This window comes from Lineus longissimus, chromosome 2 (assembly GCF_910592395.1).
Source record: "Lineus longissimus chromosome 2, tnLinLong1.2, whole genome shotgun sequence".
Lineage (NCBI taxonomy): Eukaryota > Metazoa > Nemertea > Pilidiophora > Heteronemertea > Lineidae > Lineus > Lineus longissimus.
The window spans coordinates 6579738-6602470 of record NC_088309.1 but is presented as its reverse complement, the minus strand read 5'-3'; the positions used below and the strand labels follow the sequence as shown (position 1 = coordinate 6602470).

At 40.9% G+C, this 22733-nt stretch overlaps 4 protein-coding genes across 9 annotated transcripts in view; 2 read left to right on the top strand and 2 right to left on the bottom strand.

Annotated features, from left to right (window-relative positions):
• The first annotated feature begins 6840 nt into the window (after positions 1–6840).
• LOC135483675 (uncharacterized) lies at positions 6841–9701 on the top strand. Its single transcript, XM_064764672.1, has 6 exons — positions 6841–6974; positions 7342–7435; positions 7677–7713; positions 8028–8154; positions 8596–8639; positions 9106–9701. Exons 1-6 carry the CDS (start codon positions 6917–6919, stop codon positions 9295–9297), a joined length of 552 nt encoding a protein of 183 aa, XP_064620742.1. The 5' UTR covers positions 6841–6916; the 3' UTR covers positions 9298–9701.
• Positions 9702–10715: 1014 nt separating this feature from the next.
• LOC135483977 (dynein light chain Tctex-type protein 2B-like) lies at positions 10716–11303 on the bottom strand. The gene has a single exon (XM_064765048.1). It carries the CDS (start codon positions 11301–11303, stop codon positions 10716–10718), a length of 588 nt encoding a protein of 195 aa, XP_064621118.1.
• Positions 11304–13011: 1708 nt separating this feature from the next.
• On the top strand, positions 13012–16838 carry LOC135483589 (ankyrin-1-like). The gene is made up of 2 exons (XM_064764563.1): positions 13012–13436; positions 14065–16838. Exon 2 carries the CDS (start codon positions 14082–14084, stop codon positions 16503–16505), a length of 2424 nt encoding a protein of 807 aa, XP_064620633.1. The 5' UTR covers positions 13012–13436; positions 14065–14081; the 3' UTR covers positions 16506–16838.
• Positions 16839–17078: 240 nt separating this feature from the next.
• Positions 17079–22733, bottom strand: part of LOC135503623 (cotranscriptional regulator ARB2A-like) — a 31045-nt gene continuing 25390 nt past the window's right edge. For 4 of the 6 annotated variants that reach the window (XM_064797262.1, XM_064797263.1, XM_064797258.1 and 1 more), the window contains exons 2-11: positions 22226–22268; positions 21317–21418; positions 21045–21145; positions 20664–20729; positions 19979–20106; positions 19623–19761; positions 19217–19336; positions 18937–19050; positions 18563–18650; positions 17079–18285 (exon numbers count right to left, since the gene is read on the bottom strand). In XM_064797262.1, coding sequence (XP_064653332.1) covers positions 18185–18285; positions 18563–18650; positions 18937–19050; positions 19217–19336; positions 19623–19761; positions 19979–20106; positions 20664–20729; positions 21045–21145; positions 21317–21418; positions 22226–22268 — 1002 coding nt within the window. In that variant the 3' untranslated portion in view covers positions 17079–18184. Of the gene's footprint in view, positions 18286–18562; positions 18651–18936; positions 19051–19216; positions 19337–19622; positions 19762–19978; positions 20107–20663; positions 20730–21044; positions 21146–21316; positions 21419–22225; positions 22269–22321; positions 22494–22733 lie in introns of all 6 variants that reach the window. The other 2 variants (XM_064797259.1, XM_064797260.1) reach the window with 1 other exon arrangement.

Sequence of the window (22733 nt, the reverse complement as noted above, 5' to 3'; positions counted from 1 at the left end):
TTGGCTCGGGCTGCCTAAAAAGAATCATATTTTTTGTTGAGGGTTTATCCAATTTCTGAGTGTTTCCAATGCATGCTGCGTTCACACTGAATCCGATTTTAAATTGTTTTCCAGAGAGCACTCTCCGGAATTAGAATTGGCTACACCAGTTTCTTAACGGCTGCACCACACTTGGCCTAATGCGCATGCAATGCAATCTGAAAAGTGCACTTCTGTGGTAACGAGCCTTTTGTGGATGAATGTCCCTGCCCTTTGTTGTAATTAGAAGATAATCACGACAGGATCAAGCTAGTGTGCATGCCCTCTGCCAATAGACTGTTTTAATACGTATTTACGCCCACACTACACGTTTCAATGTAAATTAGTTAATGCGAATTCAATAAAGCACATTCAATTGTAATCTGGAACCAAATTGGTTTAAGCGGCTTCAAAACCGTATGAACAGAATTGAGTGTGGCACCCCAATACGTATAAAAGTTGAAATTGTACGTCAGATTGATACATTTTTCGGAGTTATTTTAACATTTGTAATGTTTCTTTTAATCCAGACGTGACTGAGGACTAAGTGATGCTTACCCTGTATGGCTCCAACATTGGCAGCAACATCTTCTTTGGGTCCATCCAGTGTCTTCTCGGCTGACAAGCTGGAGGCCGGCTCTCCTTCTTCATCGCCGTCTTGTCGATTTCAGGGGGTGTATATTATTAGCTTTGTGAGGCACAAGGAGGTCAAGGACACTGTTGTTATTCAAAGAGCCCAATGTCTTCGTCATATGTACTAAACTGGTTTAGCACAAGTCCCACACGGACACGCCTGACATTTCGTCCGACGAAATTCCGCAGGTTAACAACAGGCCTTTCACCCAGTCATTCCATCCCCCTCGAGATCAGGTAGGGGATCGCTGGCCAGCTATTGCATACTACTGTTAACATTCGTACGACTTATCCCGCCAACACTCTAAAACAAGGGGACCAATTGAATGACTAGCGACACGCAACCGTCTATTGCCCCCATCAATCAACCACAATGTCAATGACTCAAGGGGAACACGTACCTTGAACCTAAGTCCATGTCATCACCGTCGAAACTTAGATGAGGACCGTGGAACAAAGTGGCAAGCATGCCTGGGACCCAGCCACCGCGCTTTGGACGTGAGTTAGACTCAGTCGCCAGTCACGATAACCAAATACACCGAGCGTATAGCTTGAATCGAACCCGATCTATCATCGTCATTGGTCACCTGGCCTGGCCTGGACAACTGAAAGCTGAATAGGTTAGAAAAGATGATAAGCAGGAACCAAAAGAATAACAACTATGATAGCTAGATAACTACGATAGCTAGATAACTACGATAACTACTCTAACAACTAGAATAACAACAATAGCTACAAAATGAGCAAGTCAGTGATCAGACACACTTCCAACTCTCACAACGGTCACCATAGTCTCTCCCCCCCACATGACCTCCCACACCCATCTCCTATCCCATCTCAAACACACACACGCACACATCATATAATGTGGTTACGACTTTTGAACATCCACTCGCATGAATTGCTGATGGAGGCGTCACTGTCAATCTATATAACATGTTCAAAACTTGGTGTACATTGTAGCAGTGGCTTTATTGGTGCATTTTGTAGAAAAAAATTTGGGATAAAAAAAGGCAAAATATAGACAAGAGGTTTTTGAATCCTTGATCTCTCAGGAAAGTGCACATGAAAAGGTCCTTGCAATTGGGATAAAAGTTGTATGTGATTTGTGGATTTTTTCTAAAATTTCAGTATCAATTCATATACCTCATTGATAAGGCTTGGTTTATGACACATGTTTGACTTGCTTATTGGTTTGTTATATCTTTCACTAGTCATACTTACAATATTTAACTCTCAGTGCATGGCTTCTATCAGTTTTCATCACATGATATTGCTTTGAAACCGAAGCACTGAATGCAGGCAAATCTGCCAATAGTGTTGTCAGTTAATAATTCTTTAGCTTGCTGGCAGATTGCTGTAACTAAGAGTGACAAATCTGGGGACTCCCACTTTTCACTCGTGAAATAGCGTTTTTTTACTATTTTATTTTAATAACGTTAAAAAAAATTTTGACAGTGGCGACTCAATCAACAATTTGGGCAAGTTGTCATTTGATGCATACCCTTCATCCGATCATCTTGCGGTTCATCCAAAGATCTTCGGTTGCAATTGCGGACAAGGTTTGTGGCATCTGTAATGATAAATTGGAACAAATGCATAATGCACTATTACAGCAATTCAAGTGTTTTAGTCATGAAATTACTGCCTGGTTGAAATACATCATTTTTAGTCATGAATTACGTTTCCATCATGGAATTGATGGACTTTATTCCTTTTATTTCATACAAAGTTGCTATTCTTACGACTAGTTGTAACAAGGATTTATGCAATTTTGGGAATTAGGGAGTTTAGATTGGTGTATGGGAAGGGTTAGGGTTTGGGTTTAGTGCTAGGAGGAAAGGTAAGGGTCTGGGTTAGGATTAAGACACAAAAGTGAATATGACTGTCGTAAGAATAGGCAGTAGTTTGTATGTAAAATCCAATGGGACCATCAGAACAACAGCTGCGGCCTTGAACTTATGTAAACAATGTCAGCTAGTTCATTTCTCAAAACTCGTAATCAACCCAAAACTAACAACCAATCAGATAGCATCACCGCTTCAAATATGGCCTCCTGATTTAGTGACCCGATTGTACTCTCCAGTTCTTTTGTGCAAAAGCACGCAATTCTCATATCTTTTGTCATTATTTTGACAGTGGCACGTCTCTCAACCAATCGGAAAGTCAGAATCTAATTCTAAGGAACGAGTTTAGAATCCCCGATCACACCCCAAAAAAGGTCATCGGTTGACTAACCAAGCACCACTGTTAAATGGATTTATAGTTGAATGCGATCAAACTACGTCATTTCCGATCGGGGATTCTAAAGTTTAGCCATTCTATATTATACATACCTAAATGTAACCCTTCACCTTGCAAACCATACCAGCGAGAATCTTTCGTTGCAATTGCGGACAAGGCATGCTTCATCTGTAATGATAAATTGACACAAATGCATAGTTCCAAATTCCTTAAGTTGAGAGCATTTTTAGCTCAGGCATGGAGATATTATACCTCCATGGCTCAGGTTATCTATAGTAGAATAGCTGTTTGAGTGGTGTCTATCTGTTACTAGTGTTAGTCCCTCGATCCATCTCACCTAGGGGGACAATTTGACTCAGCTCCAGCAAGGGTCACTATACGAAAAACTACTTTTAGTTAACTTTCGCCCTCTTCATAAATCAATTAGGCCTACAAAAATACAACATGAATACCGTCAAGATTCAGTTAGACAGTAGGTGACACCCACTTTGTAGAAAATTTCTGCTAAACACAAGTAATTTTGCTATTTCAGATGTTGAAATAAGTCAAAATTCGAGCATACCCTGTGCACCTTGCTGCAATAAATGTTCAGCCTGCACTCCACAGTCGAAGCCAAAGCAAGCATTGGAAGGCATAAAATGTGACAGGTAGTCGTTTTTATGTAACACTCCCACACATTCTTTCAGGGTTGGCAATGTCTTTTGTTGTTCCAAACAATCAAACAAAGGTGTCAGATGGCCAAGTTGGTAATCATTACATTACTAATGTGATTGGCCAAGGAATAAATAAGTGATCAGTTTGATGTGGGTGGGAATGATTTGTGGAAGTTGTATAGAGTGTTAATCAATAGTGTTGCTAGTTGTAATGTTGAGTATTTTTTCATAATAATTGTGATTTTCCTAAAACAGTTACTTGCAATAAAAACTTAACAAAAAATGGAGAAAACCTCAATGATACTAGCAATTCATTCACAATTATCATTGCTAAACTTCTTTTTGAAAGAATAAACAGTCAAAAAAGATTTATTCAGCTTTAAAACTAGCAGTACTACTCGATTAACACCCTGTCGTCATGATTCAGTTGGTGTTATTTGTTTGTTTTCAACAAGATACAGTTGAAAACAATGGTCTTTCAAATTTTCAATACCATATGAACAATTTAGAATAGCAAATCCAAACAAAAAGAGAATACAGTGGAACGTCCCTTAGCGGACACCTCTCTATAAAGGACAACCTCTCTATTAAGGACACTAGTTTTGGTCCCAAATTGGTACTTACCATTCAATTTGACCTCTCTAATCAGGACACCTCTCTATTAAGGACAGCATTTGTCAGTCCCGATGGTGTCCTCGATAGAGAGGTTCTACTGTACATGCTTTCCGACTTTTCACTTGATTTACTTGATTGGGGGTAAAATCATGACTACGAAAAATTTATGAAAATTTGGGGGGGGGGAACATGGCAAAATGATATCGCGGTCAGGGATAAAATCAATGGTCTCTCAAATAGGAGACAGAAATGAACGACAATATGTGATTTATTTATTTCAGGGATCAAATTTCAATCAGACCTCATTCATTGCTCTCCAGAATAATTCAATCAAGAGACACAGAAAGAACAACAAATTAACCTTTTGAGCAAAACCAAAACTGTGTCGTACACACGATTGATCATCTGAGGGATATATGGATATTAGATTCATACTGGAGATAAACTCAAGTTAATGTGGTCATCTCAGGGATGAATTAATATTGGAGATAAACCAAAGTCCACATTGAATAGTTTAACTCTTGCATGAATCCATCATTCATTTGAGGACTGAAATAATTTTTGATCACATTGAATGGTTTATCTCCAGTTTGAATCCATCCCACCGTCAGATGACATTTTAAACTTGAGTTCTCATTGAGTCGTAAACGTCAATCATTCTCAAGAAGGTTCCCAGCCGGGATTTCCAGGTAGCTGTGAGATGAGTCAGTCGGATACTGCAACATCTTATGACGTGTTCTTATGCTCCGCCTACTCTTCTTAACTTTAACCCAATCAAATCACTTCTTATATCTTTTATGGCCGTGGCTATTCATACCGTGACAGGGCCGGCTGGCCTGGCTGGAAGTGAAGGACCCTAGCCACACCCGGAGCCAGGAGTAAAGGCACTTCCAACACTCGTCACAAACACCACCTCAATCATGAATTAGGCCTACTTTCCTTACCCACCATCACCCATGTCACCACGGACCGGTGCGATCTATTAAATTCACTCCGTATTATTCGCACCACCACGGTACGGTACCTTTCACCCTAATGGTGTTTCTGACGGTGCGAATAAGGCCACAAACAATGGCCCCATGCACCGTGGCGGTTCGAATAGCCAGTTCCATCTTTTTATACCGTGATACTATGAATGTTTATGAATAAAGTTAGTTCTAGTTTAGTTGTTGAAGAAACGAGCTGTTCAACTCTTATCTCTCCCGTCCCTCTCTACCACGTGGTAGCCTCACAAGCCCGAAACGACACATTGAAATGAATGGTTTATCACCAGTATGAATCCACCATTATTATTTATAGGCTTAAATGCACTACAATACAGTACCACTGAAAATACACTGGCACTGCTGCGGATTCAAATTTCCGGACCAACAACACAGCCACAACAATCAGCTGATTATTTCCACTTTACGCATCATTTTCTCTAAATTACAGACTCTGTTGAATCTATGCAAAACATTTACACACTCATTCCTACCACGTACCGTTGAAAAAGTATTGTCATCGTCGGAAAGTTGATAAATTTGAAATTGCTGTTGTTGGCTGATCGCTTGTTGGCCAATCATATGCGAGCCCCCAATTCTGTGGTACGGCCTCGTTTTGGGATTTGTCGTAAATACGTCACTGGGGCTGAAGTCTATTAATAAATGAGGATGACCATGGAGTGGTGTAAAGTGAAAGATAGTCCCTCAAATCATAGAGTCCTTCACAAATATCTTTGATTGTTTATTGCTTCTCAGGACCTGTAGCATCTTGACCACCAAGGTTTCGCATCTTATATCAAGATTCATTGTCGCCGAAGTCCATTTCGAAAAAATAGATAATTAGATTATATGCCCTATCTAACTTTGAACCCTAATGGAAATAAAAATTCGCTGAGGACTGAATCGATTGATTGGATGAACATTGTCGTGAACGGAACGTCATTTTCGGGCTTGCGTCACCGACTCAATCGTGAAAATAACCACTTTGTTCTAATAAATCTTATTTAGCTTTGTGTTGAACCCTATCTAATAGATGCTGGAGCATCCGTAAGACTTCACCTTGACAATTTCTTTATTTCTTTGCACCAACCATCTAATAGATGCTCTATCATCCGCACATGTTAGTCTGTGTTTTAATAAATCTATTTATCTCTGTGTTGAACTTTATCTAGATGCTTGAGCTAGGCTGCCAAGAGTTAAACCGATAAGCTGATAATAGTTATATAGAGGGGGGGGGATCATCATACATTGATCATCCTCAGGGAATCAAGCGAACATTAACCTTTGAAGGATGGAGATATTAGTAGAGGGGGGGGGGGGGGGGCATTTTAGAAGGTGAAGAGCCCCGCCCCTTAAATAAATTCGCTGAGTGGGGATTTCAAAATGGGATTATAGAAGACAATAACCGCTTAAACCAATACACGAAAATTAGTTCCAGGCCGTCACATCCGTTGATTGGCTTTTTTATGTATTTGTAAATAACCATCAAGTCTTTCTAGCTGTTCCCCAGGGGTTCAACAAGAAAACCATAGAAAGGATCAACTTTGTTAGGTAATGAATAAATAAAGAAGTATAAAAGTGTCGTTTTCAGTTCCAGACCCACACTGAACATACACAGTTTTGTCCAAGGTGTAGAACGACTGTCCATTCATTTATGCCTACAATTTGTGTAAAAGCAAAAATCTGTCGTCGGCTGTCACTTTCGAGAAGAGCGTTGTCGCGTGAAGGTTCGATCTTTGCCTTACCTCTATCAGTAAGGCTGGCTTCACCATGGTGAACAACCAGTCCCTTGATGGGCAAGATTCGCCAGATGTTTCTGAAGTTGGAGGTTAGTTCATTGGCAACTTTTTATTCCCCATTCTTCCATATGTTTCCATGTCTTTTCTTTGTGCACGGAACACATTTGATTTTCCCATTTTGTCCGCGATTTGTGTTATGTTTTTGTATAAATCGTTTTAGAATCATGTCACAATAATTTAACATGTTCTTAGATATATGTTATCATTACTGTACGATCAGACGGGAGCTGTCGCGACTTTGGCCGATTTCAACCAGTTTCTGTAGCGGACACTCGATCTCTCATCGTATATCATTACTGTAAAATTAGATGGGAGCCGTCGCGACATTGGCGGATTTTACCACTAGTTTATTTTGCGGACACTCGGCCTCTCATCGGGACACTTGTCTCTTTTCAGACACTGGTCTCCTGGGAAAACCGGACCCCTTCATCATCAGTGTAATTGTTGTCGCCAGCATCCTCTTCTTAGTCATTGTTGCCATCGTTTCGGTGTAAGTATATGAATGCTATATGCTTTTGAGTCAGGTAACAAGAGTGGAACCTCCCTCAGCGGACACCTCTCTAATAAGGACACATCTCTATTTAGGACACAACTTGCAAGTCCCAAGGCCGCTCAGGCCATATGGGAATGAGAGGTGTAATTTAAACTGTAGACATTTATGAAAAATGCGAACGTTATCAATCTTATATACTACATGTACATGTATAGTAATTACCGCCGTTTCTCTACAGAATGATTTCAAGTATTAGAAAGAAGGCCCCGACTGTAGTAAGTATAGTCCTATTTCATAGTACAGTCTGCAGCTTCGTTGTTAATCACTACTGAAAATTTTGGTACATTCCAAAAGATGGTGGGATAGCATCGAGTCGGTTGACTTATACACTAGAGAAATCAGGACGACGCCACAAACTAACCCAGTCAGTTGCAGTGTCTGTAGACACCCAAGGCAGTACAATTTCCCTCTCCATTATGTCGCCCTATAATGATGATTCCTCCGATCCAGGATGGACGAGACCAATCCACTCCGTTCAGAGTGAAGTAGTAGGTCGGTACACCGAATGAGAGCTATTTTTCTTCTTCAGGAAAAGCGCTCAAAGAAATACGCGCCGGGCTCGGCCAAGCGACACTATCTCGCTTCACCCGAAAATAAGACATATCTTCTGAAGAAGTACAAGTGCATACCGATTCGCAGGTTGGATGAAAAGACAGGTAAATATGAGCCTTGTCCTCTGGACAATTGAGGAAATCGCTGGTCCTGACTTTATGGACAATTCAGGAAATTCGGTGAAATCGACGCCTTTTCTACAACAGCATTGGAGTTTTGCCACGTCTTTGAATATTGCATTCGTACGGTTTGATTTGGGTAATTCACCTGATAGGAAGATCTGGGTGTCCATATGTAGACTAAACTGGTGGGGATAGAGGCCCCCAGGGTTGCCACAGACAAAAATCGACACCCAGATGCGGTGGTCCCAAGAATGGCCGGCGTTGTCAGAAGCTAAGAAGAGCTATGGCGTGCACCAGGGATTGATTTCTTGCCTGCACTAATATCATAAGAACTAAGGCCGGCTTATCTGTTGCAGATTAATTCCTATTTGCAGCCTATACGCGGCAATGCAATCAAATGGTAATTCACTTTGTTATTTTCAGTTCCAGCAAGAAATATTAATCCAATCTACGATTGCAATTCCAATGTAAGTTAGAGATAGGTACAATAATGTGGTTTGTTTAACACAGACGAATAACAAAGTCACAACCGCTGTAAACTTCCGAAAACATCGGAAAGATTTTCGACCAGTGCCCATCATGGTGCGTTGATGCATTGTTTTGTGCTCCCGCAACTCTTGCCTTGTGTTGTTCTTGGCATGCCTTCCTGTGCGGGCTGCAGAGGCGGTCTGACGAATTTTGATGTGGCGCATGTTGGTGGACGCACAGTTCGACGGAAACTTTACAATAAAGTTGGTTCTGTCCTTGATCTGATTGATAACGTCGTACACTAGAATCATTCTATTGAAACAAGGCAATTCTATTTGCAATGCGCAAACGAGCGATTTATGTTGTTTCACCGCAGTGACAGAAATCGCTCTTTTGGACCGCTTTGGTAACTGTAAAATCCACACCAGTTAAACGTATTATAAATGAAATGTATTTTTCTTGCAGACATCAGTTCTCGACCCAACCCCAGTCAAACACAACGACAAGGCCTTGCTTGTTGCGGCCAACGGTGGAAGCCCTGTGGATGGGTTGGCAGTCCCGATGGATACTCTCGCGTCGCATTCCATCACGAGCGATCTCGTGGCAGAGCTAAAAGACTTCCAGCAGATGCACAAAGTGGACAAATCACCCTTGTAGACCATGAGGATTTGGGATGCTGGCAATCCCGCGGTTGCAATAAACACAGTGTGTGCAATTTTGGTGATGGTGATGTCCCTCAAGTTCGTCGAGTGATTTATACCTCCTTTATCATTGTCACGCCCAATCTTCCCGCAAAATACCAGTAGGCCTATAGGCCTATAATTCTGGATATTGGCGTGACTCGCTGCTGCTTCGTTGATTGAAGTGTTTCATTGAACCAGGGTCTTTCAATATAAAATATTCTGATTGTACTAACGTTTGTGTTTCGTGATGCACCCTTGACGACACACGATCGTCTGCCTCAAAATGTAATACGACATATATAAATTAAACGACGATGTAGTAGTTCAATGTATTTTCCTCTGAGATACCGTATTGTGTTCCAAGTTGTACAAGTTAATCAAACATTATTTATAAGAAAAATAAATCATAATTTACTTTCAATATATATATAGTTTTGGTCCATTTGTGTATACAGATAACCCACATCCGCACTTGGCGCATTGACAGTGCGACGGAGGTAATAACTTTGCATCCCATAGAACGACATGATATGCAACTTTGAAAGTACGACAAAAGTGTACATTGCTGCCATAATGCAGAAATTTGTGTTGAACCCTGCACCATCTTCCAGTTAAGACCAGTCTTTATTTATTCAAACAACTCAATGATTGCATCCGTCAGGCCGGACAGTGCCCTCTCCACACATGTCCCCCTCTGCATGCTTGATCAATATTGGAAACCGCGTAACACAGAAACATCTTCAAACATTTTTTGTCAGTATGTCAGATCATTTAAGATGGGATTTCCTACTACACATGCATGTACCTTTATGCACGGTTGACATGGGGACAGGTTGTCTAGCAGTACATAAAATGAGGATTGCGTGGATGGCCAAAACCGCTCTTTGAAGATAATGAGGATACAAGCAGGTATAATTCAAGGGTTCCGAAGTATAAAGTCAGGACATTTTTTTTGCATTGAAAAACACGATAATTTTTTATATTATGATATTTATTTATTATGCATGATAATATGGATGTGCGCTATTATGATGACACAAGATTTCTATTTATCACTTTCACATATCAAAACTTGATAATGATAACCGAGACGGAAGATATTATGTCCCAAAAAATATGTCCGCGGAACGAAAGATTATTTTGGACACTTGCAGTAAAAGGTCTTTGGTCGTTGCAGTCGTGCTTTGAATCTTATAGTATGAAGTCACCTTTTCCAGAGGACACCGGTTCCTGTTACACCGGACTATAACTTCGAGTGTCTATCAATGAAGAGAAGGCGAGGGATCGAGGCCCAGGGACGTGCTTTTTCCTTCTGCTCTGCACTGTACGCCCGGGCCACTCCCAATATTCAAATATTCTTTTCTGACGAATCTGGAGTTCATAGATAAGATGTCATTCGTAATACGTAGCAAATATCGTTGCAACTGCAAACAATGAACTGTTTTGGTAGAAAACCGTTGCGTAATTGTCTGTTTCGGGGTTCCAGACCTCTCGACTGGCAAACTGGAAGCCTTGGCGTCTATTCTGGCCAATAGTAACATTCACAATGAACTTATACCGGCGGAAGTCCATATCTTTGACACGAGTTTTCATAGCCTCCGTTATTCCTTTAGACAACTGCGCGCATTCCTTAGATTCATAAGTCCGTCCATCCAAGTAACTCTCCAAAAGCGGCTGCATAAACTTCTCAACTTTTCCTGCACTGAATTTATGTTTATCATCGGGTACCATCTGGTAGCTCGGTTCCATTTTCACCACAGGGGAATGATGAAATTGGGGCTCTTGCTGTCCTGAAATAGTGCTGTAGCTCTGTGCCCGCCCGCGTCGGCTCGACTGGGGCCCTGCTGGCGCCCTCGAGGTGCGCCTGAGAGTTGTTGGCCCCAGATGGACGGGGAAGTCCGTCCGACTGTGCGTGGAGGTTGAACCTTTCCGTTGCTGCTGATGGGCACCAACATTTTCCTCTGTCAATCGGTCAGACATTTTCTTTGAGATTACAGCGTTTGGTCGGCCCAATGATCTTGCAATCCAGTCAGATTGCTTACCTGTGGTCTGCAAAGACAAAAGACACACAATAAATTAAGACGGAAATAATTTAAATGGATAGGTTTCATGTGGGCTATGGTCTGTATCCAGTCAATATCCAATTACAAACGTTATTCTACACTAAACAGTGCTCATAATCGAAGGCAACAACATTTACATTTTATATGATTATGAGTTGGAGAAAACATTAATGCATAATATACTTTCCGCACGCGTCCATTCTATCGTAACAGGTTGATTAGCTCAGTTAGTTGGCAAGTTTCATTTACAACTAAACGAGTACTATGTGTTGACTTACCACTGAAAACAACGCTTAAATTTTTGATACTGGACTAATATACGTACATTTGCAAAATGTCTATTGATTTCAATAGTGTGTGCCTCAAATTAGTTTTTGATTCGACATCCCAAGGCAAAAGTCGTAGCAACTAGTTCGTCGAGATAGTAATGCTTCAAGCTGCGCATGAGACAGTTGTGCATTAGGTGAGGACAAACAAGAACCACTCCTGTCTGGTATATACATGACAATAGGCTGAAGTTGTGATAAATATCACACTCTGTCACAAACAAATCTGGTGACATAAACGATACGCAGGCTTGCGTTTAATCAACTGTATTAACTGTAGAAAAGCCTTAGTCAGTATAAGATCGACTAACCCGCACCCCCCTCCGAAATCATGTTGCGTGCACGAGGGTGTGTATGTTTGAAGTTTAATGACCTTAGATAGACCTTTCTTTGAGCTAACATGAATTCTAACTGAACTTAAACACCCACAAGCCTATAATGTCCAGGCAGATAATCCAAGTATACAGTGTATAGGCCTTTCGAATAATACTATGCCTAGTTACAATAATAACTGAACGACTTATCTAACTTTACTATTAAAACTGTTTGAAAATAACCAAGGACAGGAATGAGTAAAGAGGATGGGTCAACGTTTCAGCCTCCAATGTGTGTCCACTTACCCTTTAAATCCGAGTAATTTCTTCACAAATTCGTAATTTCGTTTCTCTTCCCAATCGAATTAGATATTCCAACAGTCGGAATGTGTCCAAAATGTCGTGTGCACTGACTTGTCACATACATGTACGTTATTCTCCGGTACGGGTTGAGACTAAATCGCTAAGCAAACAGTCGCTTTCGTATGTTTGTTTTGGACGCCTTCGTTGGAGCATTTCTCAATGACCCGTCAGATCAGGTAACCAAGGCCCGAAATAATAACTGTGACAGATAAAGGTAGGCCTATACGACAGTTCTTGGAGAATAAAGTTGGCCAAAATGAGACAATTATATTACCTTTATGTGACATTGTGATCAAATCGCCAATAACATTTACATAAACGATCTCATTACTTGAAATGAGATTATCATCGGCCGAGCTTTTTCGCGCTCCAGTTAGGCTACTTCGCATTGTGTGGGTTTGGGTTGAATAACTTTCTCCAACGCCAGAGCGAATTCCTGACAATTAATAGGTCCGATCATGTTGGCGCCAATATCTCAAATTGATAAGACTGAATCGCGTCTCAATTTCTTTTTAATCATATGTCATATTTATTCCAGTGTGGCATGTTCGAATCCAAAAAAAAAAAATATCAAGAATGTTCTGGACGTTAGGGCGATCGCGCCGAAAGGGAGGTTTCCACTCCTCAGCAGTCCATTTCGTCACCCTGATCGTGGACGCTCTTCATATTTAAGTGTTCCCGCCAGAAGTACTTAACACCATGATGTTATACCGACAGAGTACCAAATCAGTTCAACCTCGTTTCTATAGTGATTGTGGCCAGGTGTTTCTCGTCATTTGCACTCATCTACCAGTATCCCGTTTGCGTCATCGTAATTAATTAGTTCTCAGTCCACTGCGTCCGGAGTGTATCAGGTGGTCGGTCGTTTACTGGTTTAATAACATACACTAATTGGGAGCCAGAGACTGGCATATATACTTCGTTTCACACGGCTGCAGTTCGTGATCAGTCGAATTCTAACATCTAGTGTATCTCGAGGTACTAACTAGAGCTAGTGTATCTCAAGGTACTAACTAGAGCTGGTGAACTAACTATAGCACTCAACGGGTGAGTTACATAGGCCCTACATTTTTTTTCTGATTGGAATTTTAGGAGGACTTACCGGGAGGACCTAGACCACTGGAAGCTGTAGCAGATGGAACCATATGTTCCTCCATTCTTAGAGTAAAGCTCCATCCTATGTGTACGACTTATAAGTTATATACAGCTGCCTGTCACTTATTTCCTATTTGCCTATCACTTTATGTCCTGATCCATCCAGGTGCGTCCTCAAAAATCAGAGCCAGTCTATCCTCCTCCCCTCGCGCAGTGTCGTTATAGTGTTGGCCTGAGTTCAGGATCCTAAACACTACTTAAGCTACACTCTTAAAATTTATCAGTAACGACAACCAATCTGGTAGATCCATTGCACCAACTGTGAAATTAGTTTAAAAAGTAGTGGAACTAACCATTACTAATACTACAAAGTACATGTAGTAAAACATAACCATTAAACGGTTAAGAATTACTATTTCGACAGTTGGTGCAATAGAAAGTACCATACATGTAGCAGTAAAAACTTACTATCAGTATTTTCATTAATTAATTACAAGAATTAGATAGAGGTACTTGTATTAGAACCTTTTGCAAGAATCAATTGTCTGACCTCTCAAACATTTCCTCTTGTTATTTGTAGGTTACCAACGGTTCAACATGTCCTTCTGTTTTGATGAGGTATCTTGGTACAGCAGTGATCCTTCGGATTTAGCATTTGAGATGAATTCAGCCCCGGAGTCTGATGCCGAATCTGAGCCTGATTCTGACACGAGCGAAGCAGTAGATGCTATTCTGGAGGGACAAGATCCAATGAAGGTATACCTCGCTGATGCCTTACATTATGCATTGGAGACTGACAATTTCGAACGTGCGAAGTGGTTGGTAGATCACGGTGCAGACGTAAATGCAGAATCGTCTACGACAGATACTCCTTTTCGACAAGTAGGGCAGTATCCTTTGGAGATTGCAGCAGAAAAGAATAACCCCGAGATGTTCGAATATTTGCTCAGCCATGGTGCCGACACAAAAATCATTTGGACATTACTCATGAACGATCACATTGACTCTTTGACATTCTTTGCAGAACACCCTCAGCTGTTTAAAGTGATATTAGACGATGTTCGTAAACGTGTATGTACTAAGGATATAGATAAGGATGACTTTGACACTTTGATAAGGTCGGTTATTCGTCTGGAGAAAGGAAATGCAGCCGAGGGTGGTTTAGAAATTTTCCAAATGCTGTTGGAACTTCAACCTCCCCTAAATCTTCTTCGCTTTGACTCAAATGAAGACGACGAGACTCTTTTGTCTTTTGCAGTATCTTGTCAGTCCTTGCGGTTTGTGAAACTAATCGTTGAACTTGGTACTGCAACCAACACTGAAGGGGGATCAGACAGAGATTGCTTGCCACTACACGAGGCGTGTAATTTGCATAGTGGGATTTCATCATATTGCATCCCACTGCACGAGGCAAGTGACAATGATGACCTTGAGACTGTCATGTTCCTCTTGGAACATGGCGACAGGTGCGTTAAATCGAGTGATGGGTTGCTCCCAATTGACATGGCATACAGGAAGTTGGCACCTAATGTTCTGAGATTTTTCCTCCAAAACGGTTACAGCTCTGAACTCATCGAACACCACAAACTGCACATTGCTTGTTTTCTTGAAGATGTTGCTTTCGTGGAGAAGCTCATCAGAAATGGTGCTGATGTGAATGCGCTGGACGATGATGGTCGGGTACCCCTGGTGATTGCAATCAAGATGAAGAATACACACTTGATAAAACTTCTGCTGAAATCTGGGGCGGATCCTGAGGTTGATGGAAAGAAACTCTGTTCTAGTAATGCAATTGTTGCTGTAGTCAAAGAGGGTAGTGCCGATATACTTAATGTATTACTGAACTACTACCCTGGCAAGATTGACCTGAATGACCCAAAACATAATCTACTCATGACTGCAGTTGCTGCAGAGAACCGGGAGACGTTTAGTAGGCTGTTGCAGTTGGGTGTAGACGTATGCAAACATAGTAAGGGTGAAGCAGATGGTTTGAGACCAATTCACAAAGCAAGTGAGTTGGGCAACTATCAGATGCTCAAAACTCTTATTGAACGGGGTGCAGATGTGAATGACTGGGTAGACTGGGGGATGGGTTATACTAGTTCGTGGCAAAGAACTCCCCTGGCCATGTGTCGAGATCCTGACTGTATTCGTCTTCTACTCGACTTCAGTGCAGACATGTACAACCCCAGGTCACTTGGCAGTTCCGAACGTCTATTTCAGCCTTGTTTCATGGCAGTCACGGATGGTCTTGGTGATGTTGAAATCATGAGAGCATACTGGGACAAGGATGGGGCCAACCTTGCCAAAGATTTCTCCATCTTTAACTTGGCGTGTATGAAGGGTTATCATGAACTAATAGAGTTCTTGCTATTGCAAAACCCCAGATGGAAAACTGAATGTCATAAGCTCACTTTTTTTTCCAGCCAACCTAGGCAATTTCACATGTTCAACAACACGGTTAAATTACTCCTTGACCTTGGGTGTACATTTAACTTTGGTAGTTACCAAGTCTATGCAGGCAACTTTCTCTATCCTGATCTCAGCCGGACTGGGGTCAGAAGCAGAGATGATAAGGAATGGTTTGGTGCACAGTTTTACAAGCACCAAACATTCGTTTTTACCAAGCTCGTGCAAGAACGCTGTGGCCACAACGACTGCCTTGATGGAGAGGGACTTGTCAGCCTGCTGACTCGCACAAAAGACCGCAACATGATCAAGTGTCTACACGACTGCGGTCACAAACTTATCAAACCGATAATGTACACCAGGAAAAGGCGGCAGTTCCACAAGGGTGAAGCAGATCGCATCGATTTCATGAACACCATCGAACAGATTTGCCAGGAGCCCATCTCCCTGCAGAATCGTTGCCAGATTCAAATTCGCCGGACCCTGTTCGCTTTCACAGCACCAAACTGTCACATTGATCAAACAATAGAGAAGCTCCCATTGCCTAACTGTTTGTTGGAGTTCTTGAGTTTCAAAGGGGACCATGAGTACCAGTATCTCAAATACTGTTAACTTCAGACATTACCTTAATTTCGACATCTTATGCATGTATTCGAAAAACTGTTGTACCATTGATCAGAGTCCATGTTCCAAGGTCTGTTGCCGGGTAGTGGATTCGATTATAACGGTAAAGTTGTGCGATATTGTATCGCCATCTCTGCGTTGTGTCGCCATTTACGTCATGACATTAATTCCCATTTAAAAGTGGCAATATAATGTAGACTCTTCTATCGACGTGGCGATAAAATATCGTGCAACGTTACTCAATTACAGCAAGATTTTACCAATACTACCGGTTGTAGTAAGAAGCCGAGACCTTCAAATTAGATTTTATCAAAACTTATAACCTCCAAGTAATCAGTTTATAATTTCATTGATTTCACAAGAAATAAAGAAATAACTTTTGTACAAAAACAGGTTTCGTTGTGTTTTATTACCGGTATACAGAATGATGACATTGACCTCTTTTACTTCATGGTCGTTTGTCACCATGAGAATCCTGTTCGTCACGTCACCTCCTTGTCGCAGCGAAACCAAACATAAAACCGAAAATGGTTTAACAAATGTGACAAAAGACAGTCCCAATTTAATAGGCATCTCTTTGATTTATTTTTTTTATCTGGAAAACAAGGGACATCATCATCAACACAATCAAGAACAGGATTAATCTAGAATGACAAAATAGCAAAAATAAAAACAAACATTCTATCAAGATTTGATAATTCTTGATTCTATTTCTATCTATACCGCTCTGTGGAAATCATGCAATTCTAGTCTATCTATTTACCTACATCTATGTACATGTACATCTACACCAGGGGCATACCCTCCTTAAATAGCAAAATAGATTCGCTTCTCGAAATATTGCTTTTATTCAGCCCAGAAACAGGTGATTCTTGTTCCAAAATGCCAGGGAAATGGAACTTTATAGCCCATTATGGGGAGGGCCCAGATTTAACACTCACAAGATGTGCACCCCAGGCTCGGACCAACCTACGCCTATTAAAGTGTTATTATGAAACCTTCAAAATAAGATCTATTTCGTGGAGATGAAATGGAAAAGTACCACTGGGCTAAAAATTCCTCAAACGTGCGGCCCAATTGGCAAACAGAATGTGTGGGATGGGTGGGCCCCGGGGGCTGAGAGTGTATCACATTTGAACTAGCACCATAAATCCTCTCTTGGATTAACGCTCATCTGAATACAGACTATGGATTTTAATTTTACCCATCTAAAAAAACTCCCAAATCTTATTGCTATGTTAAGTATCATCAATCCTACAGTATAGACCACTTCATGTCCCAGTCCAAGTACTGATCTTTGAAGGTTTTTACCCACACCATGTCCCAAACACAATGTAATGAGTTCAGATGACAAACAATAATGTCAAATTTATTCACAGAATGAGTTGTGCAGAAGTTGCGGCCTACTTTTATCCTACATGTATAAACAGAGGTGTAACAACAGTTGTATAAATGCCTCGAGATTGCATTACAGCAAATGGAAGGAGAAGGAACAACCTGTCTTTTTAAGACGCTTACTTTAGTTGTCTACATGTCTGCCTATAAGGCCAACAAGTACATGTACATGCTAACCAATTTAACTCTCCGAGTCACTTCAAGAATATGATTTTCAAACTCATTTATGTTACAGCTGAATACACTGGTCTTGTTGCAGTGTCTACCGATGGCTATAATTCCTCCCGCTTCTCTCCAGCAGCATATTTTCCTGCTAAGAATTTGAAGATGGAGTCCATACTGTTGCAGGATGTCATCTCGTGCTTCATATGACCTGTAAAAAACAACGAACCAGATAAAGATCACATCAAGTCAAAATATAATGAAGGCCGGGAATGAAGGGTAACAAAATGGCAAGGTCCATTAACAATTACCGGTAATGTCCTTCAGACACAGTTGTTGACCTGAGACAGTCGGGCTACTGCTCAGTTCTGGCAACTAGGTGGTATCAGGCGGGACAATTATACCAACAGTGTTCTCTAGTGATTCACCACTTAGAACAATTCAATGAATGGGTGGAAAGAATCTCCTTATGCGCCAGCTAGACTTACCAGCAGAAACACAAGGACAATCTACTTTACTTCTACAAGCTGATGGTGTATCTAACGGTTTGTCACTTGAAATCCAGTTCTGGGCATTCTGAAAAAAGTCACGAGACATCAGAAAAAGGCGGTTGTTCATGCACCTTTACAGGAAATACACCAGAGATTCATTAAGCTGCCCCCTCTTAAACATTCCAGATGTTACCCTGGGAGTTGTGCATACAAGGTGGCCAGCATGTGTTATGGGCCATTTGGGACAGAACAGAAAATGAACTTGAATATTCTACAAAGTCAGAGTATTTGCATGCACTTGACTATATTCTGAGCTTGTTGCACCCTTTACACTAGAATCTCTAATCGTTAATTCGTCATTGCCATCTCACCTCTTTGAAGAACTTGATGACATGGTTTGGCGTCTCTTGTAGCTGGAAACTGTGAACTGAGTCGGTGAAGGCGACGGCAAATACTCGATCTAAGCTCTCTTCTCGGTGGCTTGCCTGAAGCATGACAAAACAGGAATATAGAACAGGCAATTCAAACAAATGGAAATATTAAGGCCATTTTCAAGGTTTTTCAGTTTTAGTTGATGGTAGCTACGCCCCTGTGCTGGTACACCAATCTCTAACGCCGTCATGAAATGTTTCAACCAGAGTCGTGACTCACCAGGTTAACAGTAACTACTCCTCCGTAACTATGAGCAACTATAGCAATACTATTAGCTTTTGCTTTCCGGATGAAATTGTCCCATACATAGAGTGTGTGCAGCTCTGGAGTGGAGTTTCCCTGAAAGAAGTCGAAAGACATCTGAAATAGGTTATTACTTACGGGCCTTTTCAAATACTAACTCCACCCGGGTCTTTAAATGGGTGCTGGTCGGAAATGCTCGACTCGCAGAGCCAATTGAGCAGCTCTTCTGAATTCTACTGAAAGATTTCAGCTTAGACGGGAATAACTGTAAACCGCTTTGAGAATAATGTAGGCCTACATAATAAAAGCACTAATATAAAAAGTGCTTAATTTATTCATTTTATTGCAGTTTATGCAATACCCTTCTACAACAACAACTCACCTCAATTAATAACTTTTTCTTTTTCTTGATCACTTCATTTTCATTTGTGTTAAGCACTATGACGCCATATCCTTCTTCTTTTGCCTTCTTGATAAACGGTATCTGTGTTCCCATGTCCAAATTATCATTGATGATTAGTCTGAAAAATTAAATATTAAGGTAGGTCTACTGAAAATGAGATCATGATAATTTCGATATGTGTTTTGATAGGCTTTGTTCTGAAAAAATTGGAGGTCAAACGAGAAGAAAAGACTCATCACTTCACATTTTCCTTTGGTTGTCCTTAAAAGAGAGGTGTCCACTAAGGGGGTTCCACTCTAACTGCCTTTTGCCTTTGTAGGCCAGTCTACACATACCTGCGTGCCCACTGCCCAGCTCTAACTACACCGCTTCCGTGGATCAAGATCATCAACTTATCAGGATTCTCCATGGCATCCTCACTCATGAAGAAGAAACTTCTGGGATTGTCCTTACCGGCATCAATCTGGAATGATTTAAATTTACGAAAGTTTACATGTTGTCAGCCTATACAAAAAATACAGGTGCTCTTCAAACCTTGACCTTAACCTTGGCGAAATTTCATGCCTCTTTATTTCTATGATTTGTTAATTAAAAAAATTAAAATTTTCAAGATATTTATTCTGACAGATCATGAAATTTCTTTCGGTGTTTCGAATTAAGCTGAATTACATGTAAGAGGTCTTCGAGAGGTAGACGACGAAACTGGTCTTAACAAGGAAGACTACATAACACCAGGACCCCAAAGAACTAGAGCAAAAAACGCTAACAAACTTTTTGTGATCCGTACCGCAATGGAAGACTTCAAAAACTCCTTTTTTCCACGAACCGTGGTTGACTGGAACAAAGTGAGCCAAGCCGAGATCGATACCACCTGTATCTCGGCTAGCCAGCGCCACCAGTAATATCTACCTACCCCTGTGCCATCAATACGCGAAACGCGGTCAGGCACAGTACCATTCAAGATTCAAGAAGAGAGCCATTTTACTTGTCACTTTATTCGATTTCTGGTTGTGAACTTACCGGCACATGCACCCTCTTCAACTTGGTTTCTTTTTCAAGCAGGTCATAGATATACTCTGTTATCACCTGGAATCATGATCTCTTTAGTTTTAAAATAAAATACTTCTGGCAACTCATAATCAACTCTTCACCCAGAAAGTTTGTTTACATTTCTATTTGTCATTTGTTGGCCCCCTGAGCTTGATATCAAATCCTTGATTTCGGGAGTCGCAGAATGGGTATTCCTTCTTGACTGAAATGCTCATGGACTTAACAGATAGTTATTCATTTGATAATGCCTTTCCCACAAGTTGATCAACTCGTGAAACAAGCACTACCCAGTAAAAGTCTACTCTTTTTCAAATGAATCAAATTAACGAAACAAAACGCTCAAACACTTACGTCACCTAGGGCCTCATATCGAACTTGATTGTGATGATGGTCGCCTTCTTTCACGTTGAATTCAAACCCGCCGTCAGTTTTTATGTCACGGAGTTCCCCAGCTGGAACAAGTCAAAAGAAATTCAAATAGAGTTGATCAAGAACGTACAATAGAACCTCTTTTAAAGGACACTTCTCTTAGCCAGATACCCTCCCTACTAGGGACGGAGGTTTTGGTCATGCTATTTTACTGAAAAACTAGTCTCCCAATGGACAGTCAATTTCAAAATTACCTTCATTGAATTTGTATCCAAAGCCTTGGAGATCTCGAGGGAATTTTTTCTTCTCTTCTTCCCTCTTGATTTCGTGCTCGTCAAAGGCACTCCTTGTTTTACCTGCAACAAATGTTCGAAAAAAAATTGAAAGATCACAGTTAGCTCAAATTCAAATGGTGCCAACCTGAATATTTGGAGCCTATCCATAGCAGATGACAAAATGCTTCAAAAGGCATCAAACATGGAGATGTATTTCCATGACCTATGGCATGGTTGGTAAAGTCAAGGGACATTTCTCTGCATTCCTCTGGAAAAAAAATTTAAAGTTTTCATTCCTGCTTCATAATCGGGAAAAATACGTTGAAAGATGGCCTACCGAGTATCTCCATACAGAAGCAGAATAAGAAACTTTCTACTCTGTACTCCTGGACAATTTTATATCTTTTTGGTAGAGCTTGTGAAACCATGTCAATATCATACCTGGGAGCAGAGTGGGTTAACCTTGCAATGTTGTATTAAGTTTTTTTTTCTGTTGATTTTGGTAGCCCAGAACCTATATTTTCAGAAACTGCTTGATGACCTGTTGTCACCCTTGAGCAATTTGAGATATTCAAGATGGCGTCCAAGATGGCCGCCATTATATATGAATGACCATAGCTCGCAAACTATTCATCCTAGGAAGATTATTTTTGTGTCTATACCTAGGTTTTAGGGGTCAACCTATCCATTAGAACCAATTATTAAACTGAAAATGTATTACATCATTGTCAATTCCAAGATGGCTGCCGAAATGGCCGCCGTAACACAAAAACTGGCCTATCAAGTCAAGCGCTGCTTTTGAGAATTAAAACAGAATCCAAATTGAGGTTCTAAAACTACACAGATGTTCTATCCAATTTATTCCACAACAAGATCTGATTATCATACCTTTTGCTTCTACGCCAGCCATTACACCAAATGTAGCATAAACCTGCAACATGAGAATAAAATGAATTCATTCCGGAAATCCGGATAGATAATTACCAGAAGAACCCGGATTTGCTCCTGTGTTCATGTTCTTTACAATGTTGATGCCAAATAAGAGTTTGCCGGTGTCACGTATGTTCAATCTCAGGAGCCCTATCCCCAATACTCCAAAATATCTCGTCATATGTTTCTCACTTTTCTACAATGAATGACCAGAGGTGGTGTGTTGCTGAAACGGAGAGGGAACAGAGCATCACAACTGGCTGAAACATCAAATGTCCTATCACAAAATTAAAATTATGCCAAATCATTTCTCAGAGGAGTTCATCAAAAAAATAGTTGGGGTAAGAGCTGTTGTTGTCCCTCTGGTGTGCGAGATCAGGGGTGGCGGTGGCGTGAAGCCACATTGTCGATTGTGGATTCCCATTGAGCTAAGCTATAGCATTGCCATTGTTATTATTGTATACAT